The following is a 14,743-nucleotide window of genomic DNA, read 5'->3' as shown; positions in this document are numbered from 1 at the left end:
GCTCTGTGACAGGTATAGCCACTGTAGAGAGATAATGAGGTGCAATACATTACTACTCGTTTTTTGTATCTCTTTAAGGGGTATTATTGATGCAATATTATTCATCTTGGAAACAATAAATTTGGTTGTAATTTAAATGTCAACTATAACAAAGCATTACAGGAGATAATATGCAATGCACAATATAGTCATTATTCAGTATAATCCACTTATTCTGTCTTCTGATTCGATAGCGTCATGTACAGCAATATGATTTACAGAGTATTAATTGTCTTTTAATTGACCGGTAAGCCCCTCCCCTCGAACGCAGATGAGCCAATGTCAGTTGAGTATCAGTTGCACGGGGACCGGAACTCGGATATCTTTAGATTTCAGCATCATAGAGAAACATTGGAAGATCCGAAGCTCTCATCGGTTTGATGGTGTTTATGGTACAAAAATGGTAAAACGATATGCCTGGGGTACTTGTTCCAAGTGATTCCAAGTATCCTGAGAGGATGGGCAATGGAATTTATTTTTACAGACTAGTGTATGATTGTTCATCTGTGGTATGCAGCAGGTTCACATGGTGTATTAATCAAATGATGTGGGCGCAGTAACCTGGTTCCCTAAGGATTCAACCCAACCCCAATGAAGACGAAAACATTAATTTTCTGGTTGTCATACTCTCTTAAGTTAATGTTTAGTGAGTCCATGCTAACGTACAAACCTAAATAGCTAACTGTTCTCACGTCATGTACAGTGTTGGTCAAAAACACATAAACGAAGGTCTAAATTTCAGTGCCTCTCCATATTAAACTGGTTAAATGTAAATTAATTGAATCTTACCCTGTGGTATATGAACAGTGTTGATCCTGGATGTTGTCATCTGCGATTGTGACGACCGTAACATGAGACATTTCCCGCTTGGATTGTGATCTGTAAACCCTTGCTTCCAAATTAATCTTGTTACTTACCCTATTTATTTTAAAATCTTTTATATTTCCCTCCATGGCATAATAAGTCCCACTTGAATGCTCCTCGATGTGAGGTGGTCCTTCTGCGTCCAAAATTGATCAAAAACATCTTGGGGCAAGGTTTTCACACTGACAGCTGTCATTGTAAGACAGTTAGCAACTCGTTTGTTTGTCTGAGTACGCAACAGTAACTAAGGAGGGCGGGGCTTACCAATAGGTCAATTGTGCCCAACTGACCAAGTCAATGTGTCAAGTAACTACATTAGGTGACCAGGAACCAGGCTCAGTTAGGAGTTCAGCTCTAACAGTTTGACACAATTTGATAGATGACTCCAGACTATAGCACAAGTCAGTGTTTTTGTAGACTGATGTTATTTAAAAATATTAGAAACAATTCCTTCTGCTTGGAGAAGGCATGGACAGTGACAGAATTTGGTGAGATCATTGATGTAGTCTGATGGGCAGATCGAAAACATAGACCAAATGACCAGCAAGTCTGTTGTGGGCTTAGCTGACCATAGTGGTTTGCACTGAGGGCTTTTCTGGTCATCGAGGTCAGTGTTGCTCAAGTTAACTATCTAGCCTGGATACAATGGCAGAACAAAGCATATCAATGGTAGGAGCAGCCATGTGTCTGTTAAATAGGTTGCAGGGATGTAGAGTACACGGAGAAGAGGAGGGGTCCAAGTACTGACCCTTGAGGTACCCCGGGACCAGTTGATGTGCTTCGGACACCTCTCTCCTCCAGCTAACTTTGAAAGACCCACCTCTGAGGTAAGATGCACTTCATCAAAGTGAAGTTTCTGGGATGTGCAGCGAAGAAAGTGTGGACAAAATTATCTGATGGTTAATTGTCAAACGTTGCAGATAAATCTAGCAGTATGAGAATTTATGATTATGAAAGTGTATGAGTAAATACATTTAAAGAAAAACTATTATTAAATCTTATATTCCATGTAATGTTGTATTAAATGTTATCTTCCATCAAATCCAGTGATGCTACAATTTTGAATAGAAACATTATCTTTATTCCCGGAATTCCTTTGTTGCAAACTTGGCGAAGGATTGAATGAACACCTCTGTTCACCGGCAAAAGAAGCAAAAAGCAGATTGCCATGCAATGTTTCACACAACTGCCAAGAAATGAGGCCAGACACTGCTGTATTATGCACTTTATTGGATGTAAGAGCTGCCAATCTGGATTTTCTTTAATACATGTTACGAGTTAGCAGTAGGAACCTGCTCTGCAGATTTTTCGGTTTAGACATGTTTAGTTCTGGCTTAATCTGAAGGTTTGGTTAAGATGATGTAAGAGTGTGTGTGCTTTTCCTAATATATGGGAGTTATTATATGCATAATAATAAGCAGCATTTGTTTTAGGTGCATATATTGTTCGGTTGCATGTGAGAGTGTGTGCAATAATATTTGCAATGTGAAGTCAGCATTTCAGCTCTATACGTGTCCAGAGTAATGATACAAAAGCTGATGAATTTGTTACATCATTTAGATATGAATGTTTGAGTAAATCTCTAGAAAACATGCCCAGATAAGATATAACTACAAAATCAAAAGAAATAAGAATTTTAAGATCCTATTTAAGTCCATTGCCTAAAATAAAATTAATTATAATATATTATGTATGCATTTACATACTTGTACTTATTTATTTGCATTGAGGTAATGAAAATTTGGGAGAAAATGTTATTGAAATGGTCATGAAAATAGTCACAATGCACCTCTTAGTCCCAAAATAGGCTTTGTTTTTAAATATAACTTCTTATTGTTTTCTTTTGATTTTGGGGTAAAATATGACTGGACATGTTCTCTCCCAGTGACATTCATTATTACATATCATATACGTGTATTTACTGTAAGCTTTCAATTAATATAGTCAGAAGATCATATTGTCTTAGTAAGTAATAATAATATGAGTTCCTTATGGTATTTTTAGGGTCATAAACAGTGACTCAAACAGTACTCTGTTACTCTATATTCATTTTGAAGATCAAACAATATTTGTATTATAGAATATGACATCTTAATATAGCACACAAACTCACTCTCACTTTCAAACACTGACACACCCACTCATATAGTTTACATAACTTTACATGAACAGTCCCAGGACAGCTATCCACACTTAAAAGTCTGTAAGATAAGGGATCATTCACATAATGTACTCAAAAAGGTTTAGAGGTTACGAAATCCCTCCAAGGTGGGACAGCCCATGTTTGTTTGTGTGTGTGTGTGTGTGTGTGTGTGTGTTTGTGTGTGCATATTCACAATTATAACATATGCAGTTATCATTTTTGTAGCCTCATTAATATTTTCCCTTCTTTGAGAACCTCAAGGATGGCCACCTGTACAAACAGTTTAAATGCTGTAAGTTTGATATGGCTCACTTTAGGAGAGATATGTCATCAGAGAAATCTCCAGCGCCCAGAGGATGAAGGCAGCGCGTAAAACGCCACTGACAGACCATGAGGCACAGAGGCAGCATAAATAGGGCACAGATGCCCGCCATAATGTAGGCGATGGTCATCAATGTGGACTCGTCGGTCTGAGGGACATTGTAGCCACAGTCCTCAAGGTCCACACCATGGAACGGTCCCTCCACTGAGGCCGTACGGAACTCATCGTGGACTAGAGAGAAGGAGAGAAGGAAAATAACAAAGACAAGAACATGAACAAACACAGAATAAGGAAAAGAAGTGGGGTTGGTAGGTGACATCTCATTGCAGTAATGTGCCCAGATCATTTATTCTTATGTTAGTAATTCTCAATCATCTCAATGATGATCTCATAAAATCCTCATTACTGTAATATTATGTGTTTATAATATATTATAATATGCAATGTGTTTTTTGTTTGTTTGTAAGTAGTTTTTTTCTTCTTATATTTATTTTGCATTGCATTAGATTTTTCATGTTGTTATTGTCCCCTTTTTTAGGGAACGAGACGCTGCGTCAATGATGCTTTGGGAACGCCCCTGCGTGATTTTGTCTAAAGCACTTGTGTCAACTAGTCCAATGGCGAGACAGAACATCACGGGCGGGTGATGTCATGACCAGGAAAGCATAACAGCACATCTGGAATGACCAGCGTTAGCTTTTGTGCCTCAGCAATCACTAGAGCTTAGATTCTCTGCCCGAGCCCGAACTTGCGAACCCACGGGCCGGGTCGGGCTGATATTTTCCACCACTATCCTCGGCCGGGCCGGGCCCTTGATCAAGCATTTGTGTTTTTTTAATCATTACTTTATTAGCCTTATTGGGTGGACAATGCAACACGTCACGTGTCATGCGCAGCGTCTCCTCCACTCACGCATCACTCCGGGCCTGCTGTGCTGTATTGTGTAGTTTAAAGCAACACTATGGAACTTTTCCTCTTCGGTCCCCCTACAGGTTGGAATGCTGAATTGTCCATTACCACTGTCGTAAATAATTTAGCCTACCGCTACCTACTGTCGCGCACACACGCACTGTTTATCCAGCACCGGCTTTGCAATGAACGATGTCCACAGACAAGGTAGAGTATGATGCATGATTTTATAAAAAGTATGATGTATTGCGACATCAGAAACGAAGAAAAACTAAATAATGACTATTGTAACGCTTGCCGTAAAGCTGGTCAAATTTGTAGTTTTCTTATGTCTCATTAGAACTACAGAAACACGACCCGATCTGGCTATCTTACATAGTGTGGTTATAGCAGATAAAGGACCGCAACGCGGAAGCATAAGTGCCTTTCACCCTGTTACGACTTGATGAACCACTGAAACGATTTTGGAAACATTATTTTAAGGTAAAAAATGTTACATAGTGTTGCTTTAAGTGCAACATGGAGCTTGAAGATGTAAAGAAAAAAAGAAAAACAGCAGAATTGACTTTGAGCAAGTTTGGAGGAAAGTCGGAGGCATGGAAACATTTTAAACAAGTCGTGGGCAGTGACAACATATGTGTTGGATTTGTCGAGTGTTGACGTTTTTTTAACCGTTTCTTCATTCGGATCCATTTGCGATCCGTTCCATTCTGAATAAACAAACAACGCAGTTTACATGCTTCGTCCTGGTTGCATTATTCATTAAGATAATTCTAAACAGATTTCTGTAGTTCAAACAACTCGGAATTGTAGTTGAGAACGTCAGTTATAACGGCCCACGTACAAAAAAATGGTTGGGTTTAAATCGGGCTCATAATTACAGTTCATGTGTCGGCTGGCCCAGGCTCGATTTTTTTGGGCCCGATCTAAGCTCTAGCAAGCACTCTGTGTAAAACTGTTTGTCTTATTTATTGTTGTCTGTCACTATATCAGTCAGCGGTATACGATATTATGGTGAGCAAGCAAACATTTAGATTGTGTGGTCCTCCCTACCTTCGTTTCATTACGGGAGGGTATACACACGATTTATGTGTTGTTTGTTTGGGAACGGAGCATGTTCTGTCCGCGCTCGAGGGTGCTGACTGTGAGCATTGCGAGATACTATCGCTTCGCTCCCACCTATCACTGGTTGATGATGTTGTTCAGTCTCGCGTTACTCGCAGTCCCGGCCCCGTTGCTGCCGAGGCTGGTATCGTGGGGTTTGCAAATGGATGGGAATGGGTTAGAGACGGGTGCGGCATTTTCTCTGCCTTCACCCGGGGGATCCAGCACTCTCTCTCTGGGATTGAAAGCCCGCGCTGCGGCTTCTTCTGCCCCGGTAGAGAGCCTGGTGCTTCTGCAGTCTAGCTCTGAGGAGGTAGAGGTGCTGGGGGAATTGCCACCCTCACCCTCATCTCCTGCATATAAGGAGCATGCACAGTCAGCTCTCACTCTCTCTCTCTCTCTATTTATATATATACAGTGGGTACGGAAAGTATTCAGACCCCTTACATTTTTCACTCTTTGTTATATTGCAGCCATTTTCTAAAATCATTTGCTCATTTTTTTTCCTCATTATTGTACACACAGCACCCCATATTGACAGAAAAACACAGAATTGTTGACATTTTTGCACATTTATTAAAAAAGAAAAACTGAAATATCACATGGTCCTAAGTATTCAGACCCTTTGCTCAGTATTTAGTAGAAGCACCCTTTGTCACGGTTGGTAAATCCGCTGTCTCATTCTAGTCTAGTGTGTTGGTGTGTGTGTGGGTGTGTCTCGTTACGTTCATTGTTTCGAGTGGGCGTGGCCGCCCATCATCCTGATCAGCGGCAGCTGTATGCCATCTAGCAGCCTATTTAATGCCCTCTCTCCTGTCTCATGTTGTCAGATCGTTGTTTGAGTATCCCGTCCTCGTGCCTGTTCCCTCGTGTTTCCTGTGTACTGGATTTTGGATTACTTAACCTCTGATCTCACCACGGACTTATCACGGATTCACCATCACCTTCACGCTGCACTTGGGATTTTGCCTGTCTCAGTCCATGCGTCACACTCTCCTGCTGGCTGTGTTCCTGACCCTCAACTCTCCCCAGAGAAGTGCCTACCATTCGCGCTGGAACATTTATTGCATCGATCTATCTTTACTCTTGAGTATTTGTTGTCTAATAAATACATCTTGCACTTGCATTTGCTTCCGTCCAGTTTATCATTACAGAACGATCTGACCAACCATGGAAGCAGCAAGCGCAGCAACATTTAAGGATTCCGTTGACCACAGCAACGCCAGGATGGATCAGCAGCAGGATAGTATATCTAACAACGGACGCGCTGTCCAAGCGCCCGTGACGCAGGTGTCCGGGCTCACCCAGCAGATCCAACTTCTTAACGCTCCCACTGTGCCACCCACACCGCCCGTTCCCCCTGCCATACCGGAGATAGGACATCGTCCAGAGCCACGTCTACCTGTTCCTGAGAGCTATGCTGGTGAGCCTAATTTTTGTAGAGCGTTTCTCACCAAGTGTTCTATGCACTTTTCACTACAGCCGAAGACGTTCGAGACTGAGGAATCTAAGGTGGCATTCGTCCTAACATTACTGAAGGGAAGAGCAGCTCTGTGGGGAACGGCGGTGTGGGAGAACCAAGACCAATGCTGCGCCTCGTTCCGCGCACTAGCCGCCGAGATGAAGAGAGTCTTCGACCGGGCGGTAGCAGGCAAGGAGGCTGCCAGAAGACTAGCCGACCTAAGACAAGGAAGCTCCTCGGTGGCAGATTATTCTATCGAGTTTCGCACTCTGGCGGCTGAGTGCAAGTGGAACGAGGAAGCACAGTGGGATATGTTCCTGCATGGGCTGGCCGACCGTGTTCAAAGGGAGATGTACATGCTCGACCTGCCTCCTCGCCTCAACGGGCTCATCGATCTGGCGCTGCGGGTGGACGGCCGCATTAACCAGTTGAACCAACATGTTCACTCCATTCGTACCCACGGAGGCACCGGACCTCGAGACGGCGATGAGGAGAACACGGTCGGTCCCATCCACGATCACAAGCCCATTCAGGTGGGGAGAGCCCGGCTTTCCCGGGAGGAGAGGGAAAGGCGGAGATCCCATGGACTCTGCCTTTACTGTGGTGGCCGCGGACATTTTCTACACTCGTGCCCGGTAAAAGAGCAAGCCCGATAGTAAAGTTGAGGCTACTATCGGGTGGGATCTCCGCCGGAAAGTCCTCACCATCTACCCTCCTTCCGGTAAGACTGAGATGGGCCAACAACAGGACACACACCTGTCAAGCACTTGTGGATTCCGGGGCCGAGGGGAACTTCATGGACATTCACCTGGCACACGAATTACATCTCCCCATCTCGTCTCTTCCTCACCAGATCTCGGTCAGTGCTCTTAACGGTCAACAACTTCCCAACATTTCGCTCTCCACTGATCCCATAACCCTCATCACCTCCGGCAACCATACAGAAACTATTCCCTTCCTCCTCATGGATTCCCCGGTTGCACCTATCGTTTTGGGGCACCCTTGGCTGGTGAAGCACAATCCTCGTGTGGACTGGGGTTCCAATTCTGTGTCTATGTGGAGTGAGCCCTGCCATGGGTCCTGTCTTGTCTCTGCGTGTCCATCTGTATCTGTTTCTGTGTTACAGGAGAAGGCAGTGGATTTGTCAAACGTGCCCGCGGAGTATCTGGACCTGAAGGAAGTGTTCAGTAAGTCTCGGGCTGCTTCTCTTCCTCCGCATCGTCCCTGTGCTATAGATTTAGTCTCCGTCTAAGGGCAAACTTTACTCTCTTTCTGTCCCTGAGAGGGAGGCCATGGAGAAATATATTTCTGATTCTTTAGCAGCCGGATTCATCCAACCTTCCTCTTCTCCTGCGGGGGCGGGGTTCTTTTTTGTGGGTAAGAAGGACGGCTCTCTGCGACCTTGTATTGATTACCGAGAGCTGAACAACATCACGGTAAATAATACTTATCCTTTGCCGTTGATGTCTTCAGCTTTCGAGAGGTTGCAGGGAGCATCCATCTTCACAAAATTGGATTTACGTAACGCTTATCATTTGGTTCGCATCAGGAAGGGGGATGAATGGAAAACCGCGTTCAACACCCCCAGGGGGCACTTTGAATATTTGGTTATGCCTTTCGGGCTTTCCAGCTCCCCAGCGGTTTTCCAGGCACTCGTCAATGACGTGTTGAGAGACATGGTAGATCAGTTTATATATGTTTACCTGGATGACATATTGATTTTTTCTTCGTCTCTCCAGGAACATGTTCAACACGTCAGACGAGTGCTTCAGAGGTTGCTAGAGAATGGGCTTTTTGTCAAGGCGGAGAAATGCGATTTTCATGCATTTCATGTTTCTTTCCTAGGTTACATCGTCTCTTCTGAGGGAGTGCGCATGGATCCTGACAAGGTTAAGGCTGTGATAGATTGGCCAAGTCCAGATTCCCGTAAGGCCCTACAGCTGTTTCTGGGGTTCGCCAACTTCTATCTGCGTTTTATTCGCAACTTCAGCCAACTAGCCGCACCTCTGACCGCCTTGACCTCCCCCAGAACGACGTTCAGGTGGTCAGATACAGCTGAGGCTGTATTTGCTAACCTCAAGAGCCGCTTCGTTTCAGCTCCCATCTTAATCGCCCCTGATTCCACACGTCAGTTCGTGGTGGAGGTCGACGCGTCAGAGGTGGGGGTAGGTGCAGTTCTTTCCCAACGCGCTTCCTCAGATGACAAGATGCACCCTTGCGCGTTTTTCTCCCACCGTTTATCACCTGCCGAACGTAACTATGACATTGGTAACAGAGAGTTGTTGGCTGTCAAGTTAGCGTTGGAGGAGTGGCGTCATTGGTTAGAGGGGTCGGGGGTACCTTTTATTGTCTGGACCGATCATAAGAACCTTGAATATATTAGATCTGCCAAAAGACTCAACTCCAGGCAGGCTCGGTGGGCACTTTTTTTCGGACGTTTTGACTTTACTCTCTCGTACCGCCCGGGTTCCAAAAACATCAAACCCGATTCCTTATCTCGTATTTTTTTTCCATCCGAACGCCCGGTTACTCCCGAGTGCATTTTACCAGAGGAAGTAGTTATCTCCACACTCGTATGGGAGGTCGAATCGAAGGTCAAGACGGCCTTAGAAGGGGTAATGCCTCCGCCCGGTTGCCCACCGAATCGGTTGTTTGTTCCGGAGGGGTTACGGTCGACGTCATTCGATGGGGTCATTGCTCCAACGTGGCTTGTCATCCAGGGGTAAGTCGCACTAGTCACTTAGTAAAGCAACGGTTTTGGTGGCCATTAATGGCGTGCGACATTCACGATTTTGTTTTGGCTTGCTCGGTTTGTGCTGTTGGTAAGACGTCTAACCGACCTCCTGATGGGTTACTCCGACCACTGTCTGTCCCTTCGAGACCCTGGTCCCACATTGCGCTAGATTTTGTCACCGCCCTCCCGCCCTCTAGGGGCATGACGGTTGTTTTAACCGTAGTGGACCGGTTCTCGAAGGCGGCACATTTCATCCCCTTGCCCAAATTACCTTCAGCCAAGAAGACAGCGGTTACTGTAATTGATCACGTCTTTCAGTTACATGGCCTCCCGGTGGACGTGGTTTCTGACAGGGGTTCTCAGTTTGTGTCCAAATTCTGGCAAGAATTTTGTAGATTATTAGGAGCTACAGTCAGTCTGTCTTCGGGTTATCATCCCCAGAGCAATGGTCAGTCCGAGCGAGCCAACCAGGATTTAGAGAGAATGTTGCGATGTTTGGTTTCCAAAAATCCTTCGTCCTGGAGCCAACAACTTTCTATGGTGGAGTACACCCATAACTCGCTACTAGTGTCATCTACGGGCCTCTCTCCGTTTAAGTGTAGTTTAGGGTACCAGCCACCTATTTTTCCGAGCCTGGAATCCGAAGTCGCGGTCTCCTCCGCTCACGCCTTCGTCCAGAGGTGTCACCGCACTTGGACTAGAGCCCGCGAGACTCTACTCCAGGTGGGGGCGCGCACCAAGGCCAAAGCCGATCGCCACCGGTCTAGGCCACCCGTATACGTCGCTGGTCAAAAAGTGTGGCTTTCTACTAAGAACATTCCTCTCCGCTCCGTTTCTAATAAACTTGCTCCTAAATTTATTGGCCTGTTTACTATCACCAAGATTATTAGTCCGGTGACAGTCCGCCTCAACCTTCCTCCAGCGTACAGGAGAATTCATCCCGCCTTTCACGTTTCTAGAATTAAACCCGTGTTTCACTCTCCTCTTAATCCGCCTGCCCCGGTTCCTCCCCCGCCGCGACTCGTAGATGGGGAACCTACATATTCGGTACATCGTATTCTGGACTCGAGACGGAGGGGACGCGGATTCCAGTATTTGGTGGACTGGGAAGGTTATGGTCCGGAGGAGAGGAGTTGGGTGCCTGCCCGAGACATCCTGGATCACTCCCTCATCGATGACTACAATCGACAGGTAGGGTCGTCTGGGAGGCGTTCCTAGGAGGGAGGGAACCGGTTATCATTACACCCTTTTGATCTAATACAGCCATGAGTCTATTTGGGAAAGATGCAACAAGTTTTTCACACCTGGATTTGGGTATCCTCTGCCATTCCTCCTTGCAGATCCTCTTCAGTTCTGTCAGGTTGGATGGTAAACGTTGGTGGACAGCCATTTTCAGGACTCTCCAGAGATGCTCAATTGGGTTTAAGTCAGGGCTCTGGCTGGGCCATTCAAGAACAGTCACGGAGTTGTTGTGAAGCCACTCCTTCGTTATTTTAGCTGTGTGCTTAGGGTCATTGTCTTGTTGGAAGGTGAACCTTCGGCCCAGTCTGAGGTCCAGAGCACTCTGGAGAAGGTTTTCGTCCAGGATATCCCTGTACTTGGCCGCATTCATCGTTCCCTCGATTGCAACCAGTCGTCCTGTCCCTGCAGCTGAAAAACACCCCCACAGCATGATGCTGCCACCACCATGCTTCACTGTTGAGACTGTATTAGACAGGTGATGAGCAGTGCCTGGTTTTCTCCACACATACCACTTAGAATTAAGGCCAAAAAGTTATATCTTGGTCTCATCAGACCAGAGAATCTTATTTATCACAATCTTGGAGTCCTTCAGGTGTGCTTTCATGTGTCTTCCACTGAGGAGAGGCTTCCGTCTGGCCACTCTGCCATAAAGCCCCGACTGGTGGATGGCTGCAGTGATGGTTGACTTACTACAACTTTCTCCCATCTCCCGACTGCATCTCTGGAGCTCAGCCACAGTGATCTTTGGGTTCTTCTTTACCTCTCTCACCAAGGCTCTTCTCCCCCGATAGCTCAGTTTGGCCGGACGGCCAGCTCTAGAAAGGGTTCTGGTCGTCCCAAACGTCTTCCATTTAAGGATTATGGAGGCCACTGTGCTCTTAGGAACCTTAAGTGCAGCAGACATTTTTTTGTAACCTTGGCCAGATCTGTGCCTTGCCACAATTCTGTCTCTGAGTTCTTCAGGCAGTTCCTTTGACCTCATGATTCTAATTTGCTCTGACATGCACTGTGAGCTGTAAGGTCTTATATAGACAGGTGTGTGGCTTTCCTCATCAAGTCCAATCAGTATAATCAAACACGGCTGGACTCAAATGAAGGTGTAGAACCATCTCAAGGATGATCAGAAGAAATGGACAGCACCTGAGTTAAATATATGAGTGTCACAGCAAAGGGTCCGAATACTTAGGACCATGTGATATTTCAGTTTTTCTTTTTTAATAAATGTGCAAAAATGTCAACAATTCTGTGTTTTTCTGTCAATATGGGGTGCTGTGTGTACAAAAATGAGGAAAAAAAATGAACTTAAATGATTTTAGCAAATGGCTGCAATATAACAAAGAGTGAAAAATTTAAGGGGGTCTGAATACTTTCCGTACCCACTGTATATATATGTATATTGAAACTATTTTTAATATAGTTCAGCCTTTTCATCAACTGGCTGGCCGAAAGACAAGGCGCTCGGCCAAAAAGCTAATTAGACAAGCTTTTCCTGTCATCAGAATTACAACATCCACGTCGAGGGCCTTCCATTCTTTCCCGATGTCCACTATGAGAATTTGAGATCGACCTGGAGTATCTTCCTCAACAGACTCAAGTCTCTGGGGCTGTATAATGAGGTTGGTTCCCACCTCATTATATGGTGCCCATTCCTCTTTTGTACCCTAGGAGGCCGTTCTGCCAATCCCGCCACCCTCAGTGCTTCGGGGCACAGCGGTTTTCAGTGAGCGCATGCTCGATTTTCCTCGAAAGGGAACGTCTCAGGATATGACTGTAACCATAGTTCCCTGAGAAGGGAATGAGATGTTGCATCGCCCTGCCATACTTCCTTAATCCCTGTGATCGACTTGCTTCTGATAAAAGAAACTAATGCTGGTCATTCCGGATGTGCTTTTATGCTTGGCTGGTCGTGACGTCACCTGACTGTGATGTTCTGTCTCGCCATTGGACTAGTTGACACAAGTGCTTCAGACGCAATCACGCAGAGGCGTTCCCAAAACGCCAATATTTTATTTTATTTGATTGTGGCACAAGTGTCCTAATACTTTCTGAGGCCACTGTAAGTGGAGAAAATGCTCTCTCACCGTGACATGTGCTGACAGCAAAGCCAATGCGTTTGTGTTCTCGGTCAAACACAACATAGAAGCCCTCCATGATGACGGCACCCATTACTGTACCAGTGCTGGATTGAGACACAGCAAATTTATAACAGTCCTCCTGTGCCGACGCCACGTCCTCCACCGGCCTCAGGTACTGCTGCAGAGACCCAAGAGAGACAGACACACATCAGCTACACATCCATGCGTTCCCAAACCAATAAAGATGACAAAACAGATAAATGATTGTGTTGACAACAAGAGAGCATGAAGATTATTTGAAGAAGCCGATAATCTCAGCATGGTCAGTGTATCACTACTGGCTTGTACTTTTGGACCTGCTGTTGTATGAGTCTAGCTTCAAGAGAGCAACTGTACATCTGTGTTGTTATATTATCCTGATTTTATTCATATACCATTTAATAATTTATTCTTGCTCTTGCCAAGCTTGCTAATGTTGGATTAATTCAAGGGCTTACAACTCAGGCCGTCAAGATCACCTTTCCTGCAGAGTTTAGCTCCAACTTTCAACCTTAAATTCACCTGCCTGTAGCCCTGTACCTTTCTAGTGATCTGGAAGACCTTGATCACTTTGTTCAGGTGTATTAAGGTTAAAGCTAAATTCTTCGAGAAACCTCAAGAGAGTTGGTGTAATCATATGATTGTGCGGTTTCAAGGGAAATTTGTCTTCACAAACTAGGAATGTCTCAAGGTCATTAATTCACTGCACGTCTATTAACATGTCCATATATATAGAAAAAAAGATCCAGCTACTCCACCAGGTTGAGTGGTTGTAGTTGGTACAGTGAGTGAATTGCATTGAAATTTGAGATATAGTATCCCATGCATTGCGCTTTGCACATTTGAGCACAAGTGTCAAACTTTACTCTTGAAGGGCAACTGTTCTGCAGTGTGTAGCTCCAATCAGCTCCAAAACACCTGCCTGGACATTTCTAGCAGAGATGGTCTTATGATTGGGAGACATGAGGGTCCGTGGCTTTACCAGGAGAAAGCATAAAGGCCAACTTAAGCCGGGTGCACACTGCAATTTTGGCCACGATTTGGCCGTCTGAGACAAACTGTCGATTGATGACCGTTGCGAAATTTTTTTACCTCAGACGAAATTCTGGCAGTGTCAGAAGATTTGACTCATAGTCCTGCAGGGCGAGTTCTCCTACGACGACCATCAAATTGTCTTCGTTTTTCAAGACAAGCCATGACCAAAATTAACGTTAGAGATTTCTTTGTAGCCACCATTTCAATCCTGCATGTAACGCAACTCACATCACCAAACGTGTCATTGATTGATGATGTAAATCTCCAGAAAAGTTTTCTCACGTATGTCTGTTGTTAACGCGTCTTGACTGCCATACAGTATGACATCAGTGACAACTGAGATCTTACAGTGTGACATGGCTTATAGCGTTCATCATGTTCGTACAGTCTGACAAGCAACAATCGTAAAGGACTATTATAAATTGCACAGTGCACCCGGCTTTAGATCACGTGTGCCTTGACAACCAATCAAATTACAGTCTTGATGATATTGAATTTCTTTCAGTCATGCAACAGTCAATCACTGTTTGTGGATACCATTAACATGAAGTACCAAAACTAAAGTGCCCTATTTAAGGGTATAGGGAGCGATTTGGGACACAGCCCTTGATTAGCAGGTTCAGGTGTGTTTAATAGGGTTAGAGCTGACAGTGGCCCTCCAGGAGTTTGACACCCCTGTTTTAGCATATACAATTATTTTTCAAGTATTGCATGCTTTCAGAACACATGCACAGTACATTCTGCAGTAGCTACTGTGACAGTTTGGTTGGCACAA

The 14,743-nt window shown here is 44.9% G+C and overlaps 1 protein-coding gene across 2 annotated transcripts in view; it reads right to left on the bottom strand.

Annotated features, from left to right (window-relative positions):
* Positions 1 to 2,116: 2,116 nt before the first annotated feature.
* bace1 (beta-secretase 1) overlaps positions 2,117 to 14,743 on the bottom strand; it is a 23,412-nt gene continuing 10,785 nt past the window's right edge. For both annotated transcript variants that reach the window (XM_082181125.1, XM_082181126.1), the window contains 2 exons: positions 12,901 to 13,072; positions 2,117 to 3,599 (listed from right to left, as the gene is read on the bottom strand). In XM_082181125.1, the coding sequence (XP_082037251.1) occupies positions 3,355 to 3,599; positions 12,901 to 13,072 (417 nt within the window). In that variant the 3' untranslated portion in view covers positions 2,117 to 3,354. The remainder of the gene's footprint in view (positions 3,600 to 12,900; positions 13,073 to 14,743) is intronic.

This window comes from Leuciscus leuciscus, assembly GCF_965113295.1.
Source record: "Leuciscus leuciscus genome assembly, chromosome: 9".
Lineage (NCBI taxonomy): Eukaryota > Metazoa > Chordata > Actinopteri > Cypriniformes > Leuciscidae > Leuciscus > Leuciscus leuciscus.
The sequence above is the reverse complement of the archived record's forward strand: the minus strand, read 5'-3'. Positions and strand labels throughout refer to the sequence as shown.